The following is a 14337-nucleotide window of genomic DNA, read 5'->3' on the forward strand; positions in this document are numbered from 1 at the left end:
AGGCTATTAATTGTTGCCTCAATTTCAGAGCCTGCTATTGGTCTATTCAGGGATTCAACTTCTTCCTGGTTTAGCCTTGGGAGAGTGTAAGTGTCCAGGAAATTATCCATTTCTTCTAGATTTTCTAGTTGATTTGCGTAGAGGCGTTTATAGTATTCTCTGATGGTAGTTTGTATTTCTGTGGGGTCAGTGGTGATATCCCCTTTATCATTTTTTATTGCATCTATTTGATTCCTCTCTCTTTTTTTCTTTATTAGCCTTGCTAGCGGTCTGTCAATTTTGTTGATCTTTTCAAAAAACCAACTCCTGGATTCATTGATTTTTTGGAGGGTTTTTTGTGTCTCTATCTCCTTCAGTTCTGCTCTGATCTTAGTTATTTCTTGCCTTCTGCTAGCTTTTGAATGTGATTGCTCTTGCCTCTCTAGTTCTTTTAATTGTGATGTTAGAGTGTCAATTTTAGATCTTTCCTGCTTTCTCTTGTGGGCATTTAGTGCTATAAATTTCCCTCTACACACTGCTTTAAATGTGTCCCAGAGATTCTGGTATGTTGTATCTTTGTTCTCATTGGTTTCAAAGAACATCTTTATTTCCGCTTTCATTTCGTTATGTACCCAGTAGTCATTCAGGAGCAGGTTGTTCAGTTTCCATGTAGTTGAGCGGTTTTGATTGAGTTTCTTAGTCCTGAGTTCTAGTTTGATTGCACTGTGGTCTGAGAGACAGTTTGTTATAATTTCTGTTCTTTTACATTTGCTGAGGAGTACTTTACTTCCAATTATGTGGTCAATTTTGGAATAAGTGCGATGTGGTGCTGAGAAGAATGTATATTCTGTTGATTTGGGGTGGAGAGTTCTATAGATGTCTATTAGGTCCGCTTGGTGCAGAGATGAGTTCAATTCCTGGATATCCTTGTTAACTTTCTGTCTCGTTGATCTGTCTAATGTTGACAGCGGAGTGTTGAAGTCTCCCATTATTATTGTATGGGAGTCTAAGTCTCTTTGTAAGTCTCTAAGGACTTGCTTTATGAATCTGGGTGCTCCTGTATTGGGTGCATATATATTTAGGAGAGTTAGCTCTTCCTGTTGAATTGATCCCTTTACCATTATGTAATGGCCTTCTTTGTCTCTTTTGATCTTTGATGGTTTAAAGTCTGTTTTATCAGAGACTAGGATTGCAACCCCTGCTTTTTTTTGTTCTCCATTTGCTTGGTAGATCTTCCTCCATCCCTTTATTTTGAGCCTATGTATGTCTCTGCATGTGAGATGGGTCTCCTGAATACAGCAGACTGATGGGTCTTGACTCTTTATCCAGTTTGCCAGTCTGTGTCTTTTAATTGGAGCATTTAGTCCATTAACATTTAAGCTTAATATTGTTATGTGTGAACTTGATCCTGCCATTATGATATTAACTGGTTATTTTGCTCGTTAGTTGATGCAGTTTCTTCCTAGCCTCGATGGTCTTTACATTTTGCCAAGTTTTTGCGATGGCTGGTACCGGTTGTTCCTTTCCATGTTTAGGGCTTCCTTCAGGGTCTCTTGTAAGGCAGGCCTGGTGGTGACAAAATCTCTAAGCATTTGCTTATCTGTAAAGGATTTTATTTCTCCTTCACTTATGAAACTTAGTTTGGCTGGATATGAAATTCTGGGTTGAAAATTCTTTTCTTTAAGAACGTTGAATATTGGCCCCCACTCTCTTCTGGCTTGTAGAGTTTCTGCCGAGAGATCTGCTGTTAGTCTGATGGGCTTCCCTTTGTGGGTGACCCGACCTTTCTCTCTGGCTGCCCTTAAGATTTTTTCCTTCATTTCAACTTTGGTGAATCTGGCAATGATGTGTCTTGGAGTTGCTCTTCTGGAGGAGTATCTTTGTGGCGTTCTCTGTATTTCCTGAATTTGAATGTTGTCCTGCCCTACTAGGTTGGGGAAGTTCTCCTGGATGATATCCTGAAGAGTGTTTTCCAACTTGGTTCCATTTTCCCCCTCACTTTCAGGCACCCCAATCAGACGTAGATTTGGTCTTTTTACGTAATCCCATACTTCTTGCAGGCTTTGCTCATTTCTTTTTCTTCTTTTTTCTTTTGGTTTCTCTTCTCGCTTCATTTCATTCATTTGATCTTCAATCGCTGATACTCTTTCTTCCAGTTGATCGAGTCGGTTACTGAAGCTTGTGCATTTGTCACGTATTTCTCGTGTCATGGTTTTCATCTCTGTCATTTCGTTTATGATCTTCTCTGCATTAATGAGTCTAGCTGTCAATTCTTCCACTCTTTTTTCAAGATTTTTAGTTTCTTTGCGCTGGGTACGTAATTCCTCCTTTAGCTCTGATAAGTTTGATGGACTGAAGCCTTCTTCTCTCCTCTCGTCCAAGTCATTCTCTGACCAGCTTTGATCCGTTGCTGGTGATGGGCTGCGCTCCTTTGCAGGGGGAGATGCGCTCTTATTTTTTGAATTTCCAGCTTTTCTGCCCTGCTTCTTCCCCATCTTTGTGGTTTTATCTGTCTCTGGTCTTTGATGGTGGTGACGAACTGATGGGGTTTTGGTATAGGTGTCCTTCCTGTTTGATAGTTTTCCTTCTGACAGTCAGAAGGACTCTCTGTTGGTCTGTTGGAGATTGCTTAAGGTCCACTCCAGACCCTGTTTGCCTGGGTATCAGCAGCAGAGGTTGCCGAAGATAGAATATTGCTGAACAGCGAGTGTACCTGTCTGATTCTTCCTTTGGAAGTGTCCTCTCAGGGGTGTACTCCACCCTGTGAGGTGTGGGGTGTCAGACTGCCCCTAGTGGGGGATTTCTCCCAGCTAGGCTACTCAGGGGTCAGGGACACACCTGAGCAGGCAGTCTGTCCGTTCTCAGATCTCAACCTCCGCGTTGGGAGATCCGCGGCTCTCCCCAAAGCTGTCAGACAGAGTCGTTCGCGTCTGCACCGGCTCCCGCTACTTCCCCTGTTGGTCTTCAGCTGTGCGCTGTCCCCAGAGGTGGAGACTACAGAGACAGGCAGGCTTCCTTGAGCTGCTGTGAGCTCCACCCAGTTCGAGCTTCCCAGCGGCTTTGTTTACCTACTTAAGCCTCAGCAATGGCGGGCGCCCCTCCCCCAGCCTCGCTGCTGCCTTGCGGATAGATCGCGGCAGACTGCTGTGTTAGCAGTGAGGGAGGCTTCGTGGGCGTGGGACCCTCCCGGCCAGGTGTGGGATATATTCTCCTGGAATGCCTGTATGCTTACAGCGCAGTATTGGGGTGGGAGTTACCCGATTTTCCAGGTGTTGTGTGTCTCAGTTCCCCTGGCTAGGAAAACGGATCCCCTTCCCCCTTGCGCTCCAGGTGAGGCGATGCCTCGCCCTGCTTCAGCTCTCGCTGGTCAGGCTGCAGCAGCTGACCAGCACCGATTGTCCGGCACTCCCTAGTGAGATGACCCCAGTACCTCAGTTGAAAATGCAGAAATCACCGGTCTGTGTCGCTCGCGCTGGGAGTTGGAGACTGGAGTTGTTCCTATTCGGCCATCTTGCTCCACCCCCTCACACTGACTTTCAACTTCTGATTTCTTTTCCATGTCAACTCATCCCACCTTGAACAGCTTGTATCTCCATCCTGAGTTTACTCAGAACTATCCTTCAAATCTATTGTTTTATAGTTTAAGTATTAAAAATACCCAGGAGGCCGAGTGTGGTGACTCACACCTGTAATCCTAGCACTTTGGGAGACCGAGGCGGGCGGATCACGAGGTCAGGAGATCGGGAGCATCCTGGCTAACACGGTGAAACCCCGTCTCTACTAAAAATACAAAAAATTAGCCGGGCATGGTGGCGGACGCCTGTAGTCCCAGCTACTTGCGAGGTTGAGGCAGGAGAATGGCATGAACCTGGGAGGCAGAGCTTGCAGTGAGCCGAGAGCACGCCGCTGCACTCCAGCCTGGGTGACAGAGCAAGACTCCATCTTAAAAAAAAAAAAAAAAAAAAAAAAAAAAAAAAAAAAAAATCCAGGATCTAATAGCCCACATTTTTCTTTATTGTCCATGGGTATCAAAAGTCATTTGTCTCATTCCAGTAGCTCTAACTTTAAAAAAAGACATACAAAAAAGTCATTTTGATGTTTATTAGATAGTCAGATGGCTTCTTTCTTTCTCTAGGCAGAAGCCTATGCTACTAACAGGATGATGAGGCAAAGGATTGGGTGAAATAAATTGCTGGGCGAAAACATTAAGTTAATATCAGATTCTTACTTGGTTACATACGTGTTTGCTGTGATATCAGAGTGACTCTGCATTCTATGCAGATGGGCACTCAGGGCATTTTGGACTATTACATGATAATGTTGGTGGTGCTTGAGCAAGGCCTAGGGTGGGAAGTCTAGCACCTCCTTACAGTTGTTTCAGAGTCTGTGAGGACTGCTTGTCAGGTAAGACTTAGAACTGTACTTCGACACTAATAATTCATTGTCACCATAAGACGCATATTCCGTATATTGTAAAAATGTTTCCTTGGGCTCTACCCACTTCCAAAAATGCGTTTGGGGTGCTTTACAACAGAAATTCACAAATACAGTGAAACCATTAACCATTCAACATGGTTTAAGGTTTAAGAGGTAAAATGTTTATAAAAGCAAAACCCCTAGGGTAAAGGAAGTTTCTGCACTAAGCACAGGAATTAGCTCTGCCTCTTGGCCCTCAAGACTAAGACAAACTCTCATTTCACTTTGTTAGGTGGGCTATGAGGGTAGCTTATCACTTGGGCCTTCATATAGAGGCGTTAGAAAACTGTGAACAATATCTTCAATAGCAGTTTTACAAAAACTTGTCTTTTAAAAAAAATCAACCTTTCCTTTATATAGAAACCAAAGCCATGATAGTAATAGTTAGAAAAAATAATCTGTGGAAAGTCAGATTTATATACTCCAGATATATAGTGTTGTCAGGACCTAACCTAACATTGGGAAATTTAAAGAATTTATAGCTAATGTTTCTTAACCCAGTGCTTCTCAAAATACCATCTGGTGATCTTTTTAAAATTCAGTTTCTTGGCTAGCCATACGCAGAAAACTGAAACTGGACCCCTTCCTTACACCTTACACAAAAATTAACTCAAGATGGACTAAAGACTTAAATGTAAAACCCCAAACCATAAAAACCCTAGAAGAAAACCTAGGCAATACCATTCAGGACATAGGCATGTGCAAAGACTTCATGACGAAAACACCAAAAGCAATTGCAACAAATGCCAAAATTGACAAATGGGATCTAACTGAACTAAAGAGCTTCTGCATAGCAAAAGAAACTATCATCAGAGTGAACAGGTGACATACAGAATGGGAGAAAATTTTTACAATCTACTCATCTGACAAAGGTCTAATACCCAGAATTTACAAGGAACTTAAACAAATTTACAAGAAAAAAACAACCCTACAAAAAGTGGGCAAAAGATCTGACCAGACACTTCTCAAAAGAAGACATTTACATGGCCAAAAACCATGAAAAAAATCTCAACATCACTGATCATTAGAGAAATGCAAATCAAAACCACAATGAGACACCGTCTCATGCCAGTCAGAATGGCAATTATTAAAAAGTCAAGAAACAATAGATGCTGGCGAGGCTGTGGAGAAATAGGAAGACTTTTACACTGTTGGTGGGAGTGTAAATTAGTTCAACCATTGTGTAAGATAGTATGGTGATTCCTCAAGAATCTAGAACCAGAAATACCATTTGACCCAGTAATCCCATTACTGGGTATATACCCAAAGGAATATAAATTATTCTACTATAAAGACACATGCACATGTATGTTTATTGCAGCACTGTTTGCAATAGCAAAGTCATGGAAACAACCCAAATGCCCATCAATGATAGACTGGATAAAGAAAATGTGGCACATATGCACCACGGAATATCATGCAGCCATAAAAAAGAATGAGATCGTGTCCTTTGCAGGGACATGGATGAAGCTGGAAGCCATCATTCTCAGCAAACTAACACAGGAAAGAAAACCAAACACTGCATGTTCTCACTCATAAGTGGGAGTTGAACAATGAGAACACATGGACACAGGGAGGGGAACATCACACACCAGGTCTTGTTGGAGGATGGGGGGCATGGGGAGGGAACTTAGAGGACAGGTCAATAGGTACAGCAAACCACCATGACACACGTATACCTATGTAACAAACCTGCACATTCTGCACATGTATCCCAGAACTTAAAGTAAAATAAAACAATAAAAAATAAATTAAAACAAATAAAATTCAGTTTCTAATTCACTGGGTCTGGTCTGGGGCCTGGGAATTTGAATTTCTATCAGTATACCTTTACTGCTGGTCCATGGACCACACTTTGAGGAGCAGATATCTCTTAGAGATATCAGAGGTCTCAAATGGGCTACTGACAGAAGTTTGAGGACAGATAATTTAAGACTGGACAGATATTCTGAGTCCTCCATGACTCAGACCAAAGGAATTTCTTTATACCTGGGAGTTCTTTTGCTAGTTTTCCCTTTAGCCCTCCTCTTCATCATCATTATTATTATATTGTATTACATTATATTATTATTACTTTGGTTTTAAAAACTATTTTTGTATTCACTTAGTATTTTATGGCAGTAGTTCTTAACTTTGACCACTCTTTGTAATCCACTGGGGAGCTTAAAAAAGATCCCAGCCAGGCGCAGTGGCTCACGCCTGGAATCCCAGCACTTTGGGAGGCCGAGGTGGGCGGGCCGCCCGAGGTCAGGAGTTTGAGACCAGCCCGGCCAACCATGGTGAAACCCCATCTCTACTAAAAATACAAAAAATTAACCGGGTGTGGTGGTGGGCACCTGTAATTCCAGTGACTCGGGAGGCTGAGGCAGAATTGCTTGAATCCAGGAGGCGGAGGTTGCAGTGAGCCAAGATCGCACCACTGCACTCCAGCCTGGGTGACTGAGTGAAACTCCGTCTCAGGGAAAAAAAAAAAAAAAAAAAAATTCCAGTGCCGGGTCCCATGCCCAGAGAGTCTTAGCATGTACCTTATCATGCACCTTAGATGCAGATATCTTTGTTATTTTGACTGAAAGGATCTAGTATGGTAGGTAGGAAAGCTGATTGTTTATGTGAGGGATGAAGTGACAAATGAAAGGTTTGGCTTTATATTCATGTCTATTCTAATTAGGCTCTTTTTGCAAGAAACTGAGACTCTCAAATGATTAAAGGGAAAGGGAAGGAGTATGGGGGTGGGTATTGTATGGAAAATTGGCAGGAAGCCCTAAAGGGAGTAGCCCTAAACTGTTAGGAAGAGGGAGCTATTTTTCTCTACTTTTCTCTAACTTTCTCTTTTGGTATCATTGTTTCTCTTAGCATATCTGCTCCAGTCTCCTTTCACTCTCACTGCTGGGTGGTTTATTCTGTTTTTCTCCTTCACAGCCCCTGCTTACTCCCTGTTGACCTCAGTTTATGCATGGGCCCATTCCTGACCTGTCTTCAGCAGCAGCTGGGAATACTGACAGCTTCATTGATTTATTTATTTATTTTGAACATGCATTTCAGATTGTTGAGAGGAGGAATTTGATTGGCATAGTATGCCTTAGGACACTGGCACACCCAAGATTTAGTTGCTATTCGCATATTCAATCAATGCTGATGGGGAAGGGGCAGGAGGTGTTTGATGCCTAGAAAAAGAAATATAGCTAGCAATGACTGCCACTTCAGAGGCGCTGTAGGTAGGACTCTTGCCTTGGGAAGGAGTCAATGGTGGTTTGGTCTTTTTATTCACTTTTTTAAAAAGAAAGTCATCTCTCCTCTGCATGGAGGTAGTTCAGTCATAGCATGACTTTCAGGCAGGGCCAAGAAATATAGTATGAACTTTATTGCCCTCCTGTCTCTTCATACTCAGAGGCCAAACCAATAGGAATATTTCACAAGGTCAGTAAAGTGAATCAGTTAAACTAAATAAAATAATTTAAACCAAACCACCTCAGATTTGCTTTGTATTTTTGAGATACCTTAATTTATTTTAATTCAATGTAAAAAGAAAAGAATCTATTCCATCCAAAATATCAACAAATGCCTTGATCTTAGGGGCTACAACTACCGGACAGGGAATAATTTGGGTTTGTTTTGGTGAAGGCCTGATGGCCAGGGAGTCCCTCCCTGCCATTCCTAGTCATTTTTGTTCCCCCACTGGAAATGCTGCTCCCTCATTCCCAGGATCTCAGAGTGTCTCAAAAGCACATAGGCCATCTTCTTGGAGGCAGTGGGTATGCTCATGCATGTGCTCCTGTGTACTAGAGACTGGAGGGATCTTTGAGAAAGCAGACACACAGGAGAACAAGCTCAAGCCCTTACCCCAGAATCTCAACTCCCTTCTTCTTTCTGTACTATTTGTTCAGGGGCAAAAAATACTCTTCCTCAGTGTTCCCCACACACAGGCTTTTAATGGGCTGTGTTTCTAGTTTTTATTTGCTGATCAATAAGCTGAAGGGTAGGTCTTGTCTGTTCCCAGAGATAAAGAACTGCATGCATAACTGGTCTCTATCCAGCTGAACAAGCGCTGGTTTCTCTTTGTTTTTCACAGTGTTTCTGAGAGATAAGAGGAAACCACCCAGACATGATGCATGACCATGGGAGGTTTTGAAATAATATTTTATAAACTCTTTCCCTATTCTAAGCTATGGATTTGGGATAGAAAGAAAGGGGGAGGGCACCACATACAGCATAAGTTGATTTTTTTCTGGGTTAAAAATAAGCAGGCAAACACAACGTACACAGACATGCACACACACACACAACATATGAATAAATGTTCAGCTAGGGAAATAATAAGCCAATTTTCAGTTATAGGCGTGAAAGTCAAATAGGAAAAATTTTAGTAATGCAAATGAATACATCCCTGAAAATTCAGTGACTGCTTCCTACCACAAAAACTGCCTCTGTCATATGGATTCAGAATCAATATTGAGCAGAGCCAGAATATATTCCCAGAAGACTATGGGATTCAATCAGGATAGAGTCCTATTAAGCGCATGCCCTTCAGGGGTTTTAGCAGGTTTCTGAGAAAGAGGGGTTGATTCGAGACAAATGATGATGCAAGATTTTAAGTAGTTAAGATCAGTTGGCACTGATAAAGGCACAAAGAGCAAATGTTTTCAATAGCAAATGAAAATTCTGGTAGCAATTTGAATGGGTGTATTCAATCATTTAGGAGAAATTTGCTATTAAGCTAAGGAAAGAAGACTTGGGGCTGATATGATAGGACAGTGGGGATGCCGCATAGGAAGATAGTGTCTTCAGGAATGTTAGGAGGAGTAAACTTAAGAGACAGAGAGAGTGGTTCATAAAAGGGAAATTTAAGTTGAAAGCCATGACATCATTATTTCAGCAAACAGAAAAAAAAAAAAAAAAAAAAGAGAGTTTCTTTCTATCTCTAGGCTCATGAGCTTTAGTTGCTCTATTGTAGACTCTTGTCTATATCTCATCTCCAGTGCTGGATGGTAACTTCCCTGTAGGGAAAAAATATGTCTTATGGTTTCTTGAATTTCTCCACAATACCTATTGTGGTACCTTACTGGAATAGTAGCTCAATAAATGTTAATTGGTAGAATTAATGAATGGTGTCCTCATGAAGTAATTATTTTTCCAAATTAAATGCTAGATTTTGGGAAACCAAAACCGGATTATATTTTTTCCTTCTAATACCAGGTAAATCAGAGGAGCAATTTATGAATTAAATCATTAGAAACTTATTTCAAAAGGAATTGGCTGGTCTAATGCTGGGTATTGGATAGGAAAATTAAATGTGCCAGTTTTAGGAGAGAGGCCAAAATCCAACGGACTTTTTATTGATCCCAGATTCATTCAATCAGACTAAACTTAGATGTTTTTTAGTTTTGGTTAATCTGACCAGTACCTTTCCTGTGCGGGTCTACCTTTTGGGAAGATTGGCTTCATGAGAGCACAGGTCCTGTCTATCTTGCTCACTGTCGTATCTCCAGCATCCAGAACAATCTTGCCTGGAATGTAGTAGGCGCTTAAGGAACAATCGCAGAGGGGAGGGAAAGAGAGAGGGAGGGAGGAAGGGAATAAAGAGCGAAGGGAGGGAGGGCTCTGAATCTCATACCAGTTAACCTGTCACTTATTTACTCACTCATCAGCTGTGAAGGACCCCCCTCAAATTCTGTGTTAGGCACCAAGGATACCAAAATTATGAGGTGCCACAGTGTTTGCTCTCAAAAAACCAATAGTCTAGTGAGAGAGAAAGAGAGAGATCTAACACAACAGAGAGAGATCTAACACAATAGTGCTGTGCACCAGAGCAAATGTCACTGTCATAAAGGGAGTGTGCCAAAGGGAACGTCTAATTTGTCCCAGGAAGGGCAGGATACAAAACACATGGCTAACCTGAGCAGAATCTTAATAAATGCAATGATGCTTTAAAGGCTTGAGAACTTTTTAATCTCTATAATCCTAAAACCGACTGGACAGATTGAATAAAACATGGAAGACTACAAGTCGTTACATTTTAGCCATTCTCTATTCAGAGTCATTTTGATATTAGAAGTTATTTTGTGTTGACACTATTGGACTTTGGTTTCATTCAGGTAGTACAAATGCCTAGAGTGAGTCCGTCATACTGCAGCTTATCACAGAATCATGGCTTTATAAGTACAGTCTTTATAAGCACAGTCTAAATAACACAAATTGAAGATCTGTTGTTTGGGCCAGACCTACATCGTACACCAGGAGTAACAGCTTTATTAAGCACAATCAGTTAGGACCGCTATTTGTTCTTTTCTGAGCAAATCCTTGTTCCTGTGACAAGGATTAATGATATAACAACCATAAGGTAGTCTTTGTATTGTGTAGCAACCTATAGCAGTAAAGTTGTGTCTTTTCCACCGAAATAGCAAGTTTTCTAAAGAGGGCAGATTTGACAACTTGACAACAAAGGAAGGATCAGTGGTAAAAAAAAGAATAAATTGTGGTTGACTAAGTTTATTTACATATAGTACAGGATTCTGTGGATATGATGCTAGACTTCTTAAGCAAGAAAATTCAGTGCCTAAGGAAAAAGGAGATCCTGCTTTGACTTCTACTTCTGGATTTCCTTATTCAGGTGCTGACTCCAGCACAGATCAAGTCAATTTGCCAGGCAATTCTGGACTCTGGGAAGCAGTATGCCATAAAGAAGAGGAAACCATTCCCCCTGATGTATTCTTACTATGGAACTGAATACTTGGGTAAGTAAAGGTGTTGGCATGGGCCTTTAGGGTGGAGAAAGTCTCTAATATTAATACCGAATAAAGGCTGGAAGATTTTGTTTGGCCGTAGATCATTACTATTCATTTAATAAGAAATACTTTAAAATGTTCTTTAAAAACCTATACTGATAGATAACACAAATCACAAGTTAATATTTGTTTTCATAGTCTACCTGACAGAAATGTAACTATTTCAACAATTATTTTCACTCAAGACTAATATCTTTATTCTAGATTGTAAGCTCATTGGCCTAGTTTTGCTGAAACATTGTAAAAACTTTTCACACACGATTGAAAGTAGTGCCTCTGAATAGGAAGGTAGGATTAAGCCACTAACATTTTAAAGTTTTTAATAGTAGTGGATTTATAACAGACTACTGAATTGTAATGGCTAATGGTGAGCTCTGGGCCATGCAAAAAAAAAAAAAAAAAAAAAAGAAATTAGTTATTCCTCTTTTAAGTCCTTCAGTGCCTCACCATTACTACTGAGCAAGATTTGCAAGGCCCTTTATGGACCACCTGCCTCTTTCTCTAGACTCAAGCTTTATCTTTACCCTCCAGGTTCTGTCCAGCATAGTCTCCCACATGCAGTGTTCTCTTTCTACCTTTGTCCATGTTCCTTTTGCCTAGAATGCCCTACTTCCCCCAACCCCTTTATCTAATCTGTAATAATTATACCCAGATTTCAAGACTCTGCTCAAACATCATTAATCTGCTGAAAAATGTTCTGTGCTTTTGGAAAAAGGGTTGTTGAATCCTCTCTGGAGAAATATTCACAAGTTTCAGGTTTTCTCCCAAAGCAAAACTGGGTAACATGCTGTCATCCTGCGCATACTTCTGTTGGAGCCATTATTACGCTGTAATTAGTGGCTTACTTGCCTAACTGCCTAAGCAGGCTTTGTGCACCTTCAGGATGGGAACTTTCTCTCATTTATCTTCATGATTCCTAGACCTCACTACAGAGCTTGCACATAATTAGGGAACCCAAATGAATGAATGAATACCTAATAAACAACTTCAATGAGTTTTCTCAAAGAAATTTTATATTTCTGTTTAAGTCTCCCCGAAATCAAGCCCTGAGACAAGGATTTGGGTATAAAAGGTTTATTTGAAAGGTAATTTCAGAAAGTGTTGATAGAGGAGCGGAGAAATGAGACAAGAAAGAGAAAGAAGCTAATTGAGAGTGTAATAATGAGCAACTGTGGACAACTGAGGCTCAGTTTCCCTAGGGAATCTTAGAGACTTTATAGAACACGTCTCAGAATTGTTTCACCCAAGGGGTGAGGAAGCTGGGGTATTCTTCCACCAACTCTCTGCTTTATTGATTGGCTTCTCCTAGAAGTGTTAATTCCCTAGCAATTCTGTCCTGCCCCTTTGGGCAGGGCATACTCCTGTGGCCAGAGAAAGCCTCAGGCAAAATGATAGATGCTTGAGATATGAAGCAGGAACAAAGATGCATCTGAATGGTGAGTGTAGATGAGGTGATGAGCCAGGGCACTGACAGTTTCTGCTATAGTCCCCTAATCTATTCCATTCATTTTTCTGGTTTTATTTTTTGAGACAAGGTCTCGCTCTGTCACCCAGGTTGGAGTGCAGTGGTGTGATCATAGCTCACTGCAACCTCGACCTCCTGGGCTCAGGTGATTCCCCTGCCTCAGCCTTCCAAGTAGCTAGGACTACAGGCTTGCTTCACTATACCTGGTCAAATTTTTATCCTTAAATTTGTTTTTATAGAGTCAGGGTCTTGTTATGTTGCCCAGGCTGGCCTTGAATTCCTGGCTCAAGTGATCCTCCCACCTCAGCCTCCCAGTATTTTTCAGGTTTTCTTTAGAGAAATTAACATTCTGGCTTTTTACATATATAGCTTAAACTAGATTTTTATCTAGTGCATAAATATTTTCCTGAAAAGCAATCTTTTTTTCCCAACAATTTCAAATCCAGCAAAATAAAGATATTTTCAAATTTCATGATCAAATTTTAAGAGCAATAGAAATTTTGACTGAATACAAACTGTAAAACTGTTTCCAGGGAGTCAAGATTTCTGAGTATGGCAAAATAAAAGGTGCCTGAATGCAAAAACAAAGCTTTAAAATTATAGAGTTGAGCTTAAAGAGCAAGCCATCAGAATATATTGACCCTAGTACCACCCACTAATCAGGATTCTACTAACTGGGAATGAGTGAAAACTCCTAGAGGGACTGGACTTTTACCTTTGTTAAGCTAACTTCTTTTCCAAAGGCATGTTCAGGACTTTGCTAGTTCAATACCCATTGCTAGTTCAGAATTATCTTAGGAATTCTCAAGACTTTGCTCAGATGATACTCTCTGTATGGAACCTTCAGCATCCCCTCCACCCCTGAGGCCAAGTTAAGCTCTCCTCCATTCCTTCTATTAGTCCTTGTGGTAGTCATGCTTCTCTAGACAAACGGAATGTGATTTATTATATAACTAAATGATTTATTATAAGGAATTGGCTGACATGATTATGGAGGCTGAGAAAGCCAGATCCAGGAAAGCCAATAATGTAAATTCCAGTTTGAGTCCAAATCTGAAGGCAGGAGAAGGCCAATTCCCAGTTCAAAGACAGTCAGGCAGGACAAACTAATTTTTTCTTACTCAGACTCTTTGTTCTATTCAGGCCTTCACTGAATTGGATGAGGTCCACCCACATTGGAGAGGGTAATGTGCTTTGCTCAGTGAACAGGTTCAAATGTTATTTTTATCCAGAAACACCCTCACAGACACACCCAGAAGTGATGTTTAACCAAATATCTGGACACTCCATGGCCAAGTCAAGTTGACACACAGAATTAACCATCGTACTCCTGGTACACATCTCTCACAGAACACTTATCACCTCATGTTCTAATTATTTATTTACAAATCTGGCCGTCTCACTGGAATGGATGGAAAGGTCTTCAAGGGTATCAACCAAATCATGTTTATCTGTATAACCAGGGTTAGACAGTGCCTAATATGCAAGTGCTAAATGTAAAGGATTAAGTAAATGAATATCAATAACTAATGTTAACATTACAAAAGAGGGATTTAGTCTGTTTTGTGCAATGATCTATCCTCTGTACCTAGAGCAGTATCTTGTACCAAGTAGATGCTTAATACTTGTGTGTTG

The 14337-nt window shown here is 40.8% G+C and overlaps 1 protein-coding gene across 1 annotated transcript in view; it reads left to right on the plus strand.

Moving 5' to 3' along the window:
- Positions 1-14337, plus strand: part of LANCL3 (LanC like 3) — a 103704-nt gene that overhangs the window by 70238 nt on the left and 19129 nt on the right. The window contains exon 2 of the mRNA XM_030934749.1: positions 11063-11186. Coding sequence (XP_030790609.1) covers positions 11063-11186 — 124 coding nt within the window. The remainder of the gene's footprint in view (positions 1-11062; positions 11187-14337) is intronic.

The sequence above is a fragment of the Rhinopithecus roxellana genome, chromosome 7, assembly GCF_007565055.1.
Source record: "Rhinopithecus roxellana isolate Shanxi Qingling chromosome 7, ASM756505v1, whole genome shotgun sequence".
In the NCBI taxonomy this organism is placed as follows: domain Eukaryota; kingdom Metazoa; phylum Chordata; class Mammalia; order Primates; family Cercopithecidae; genus Rhinopithecus; species Rhinopithecus roxellana.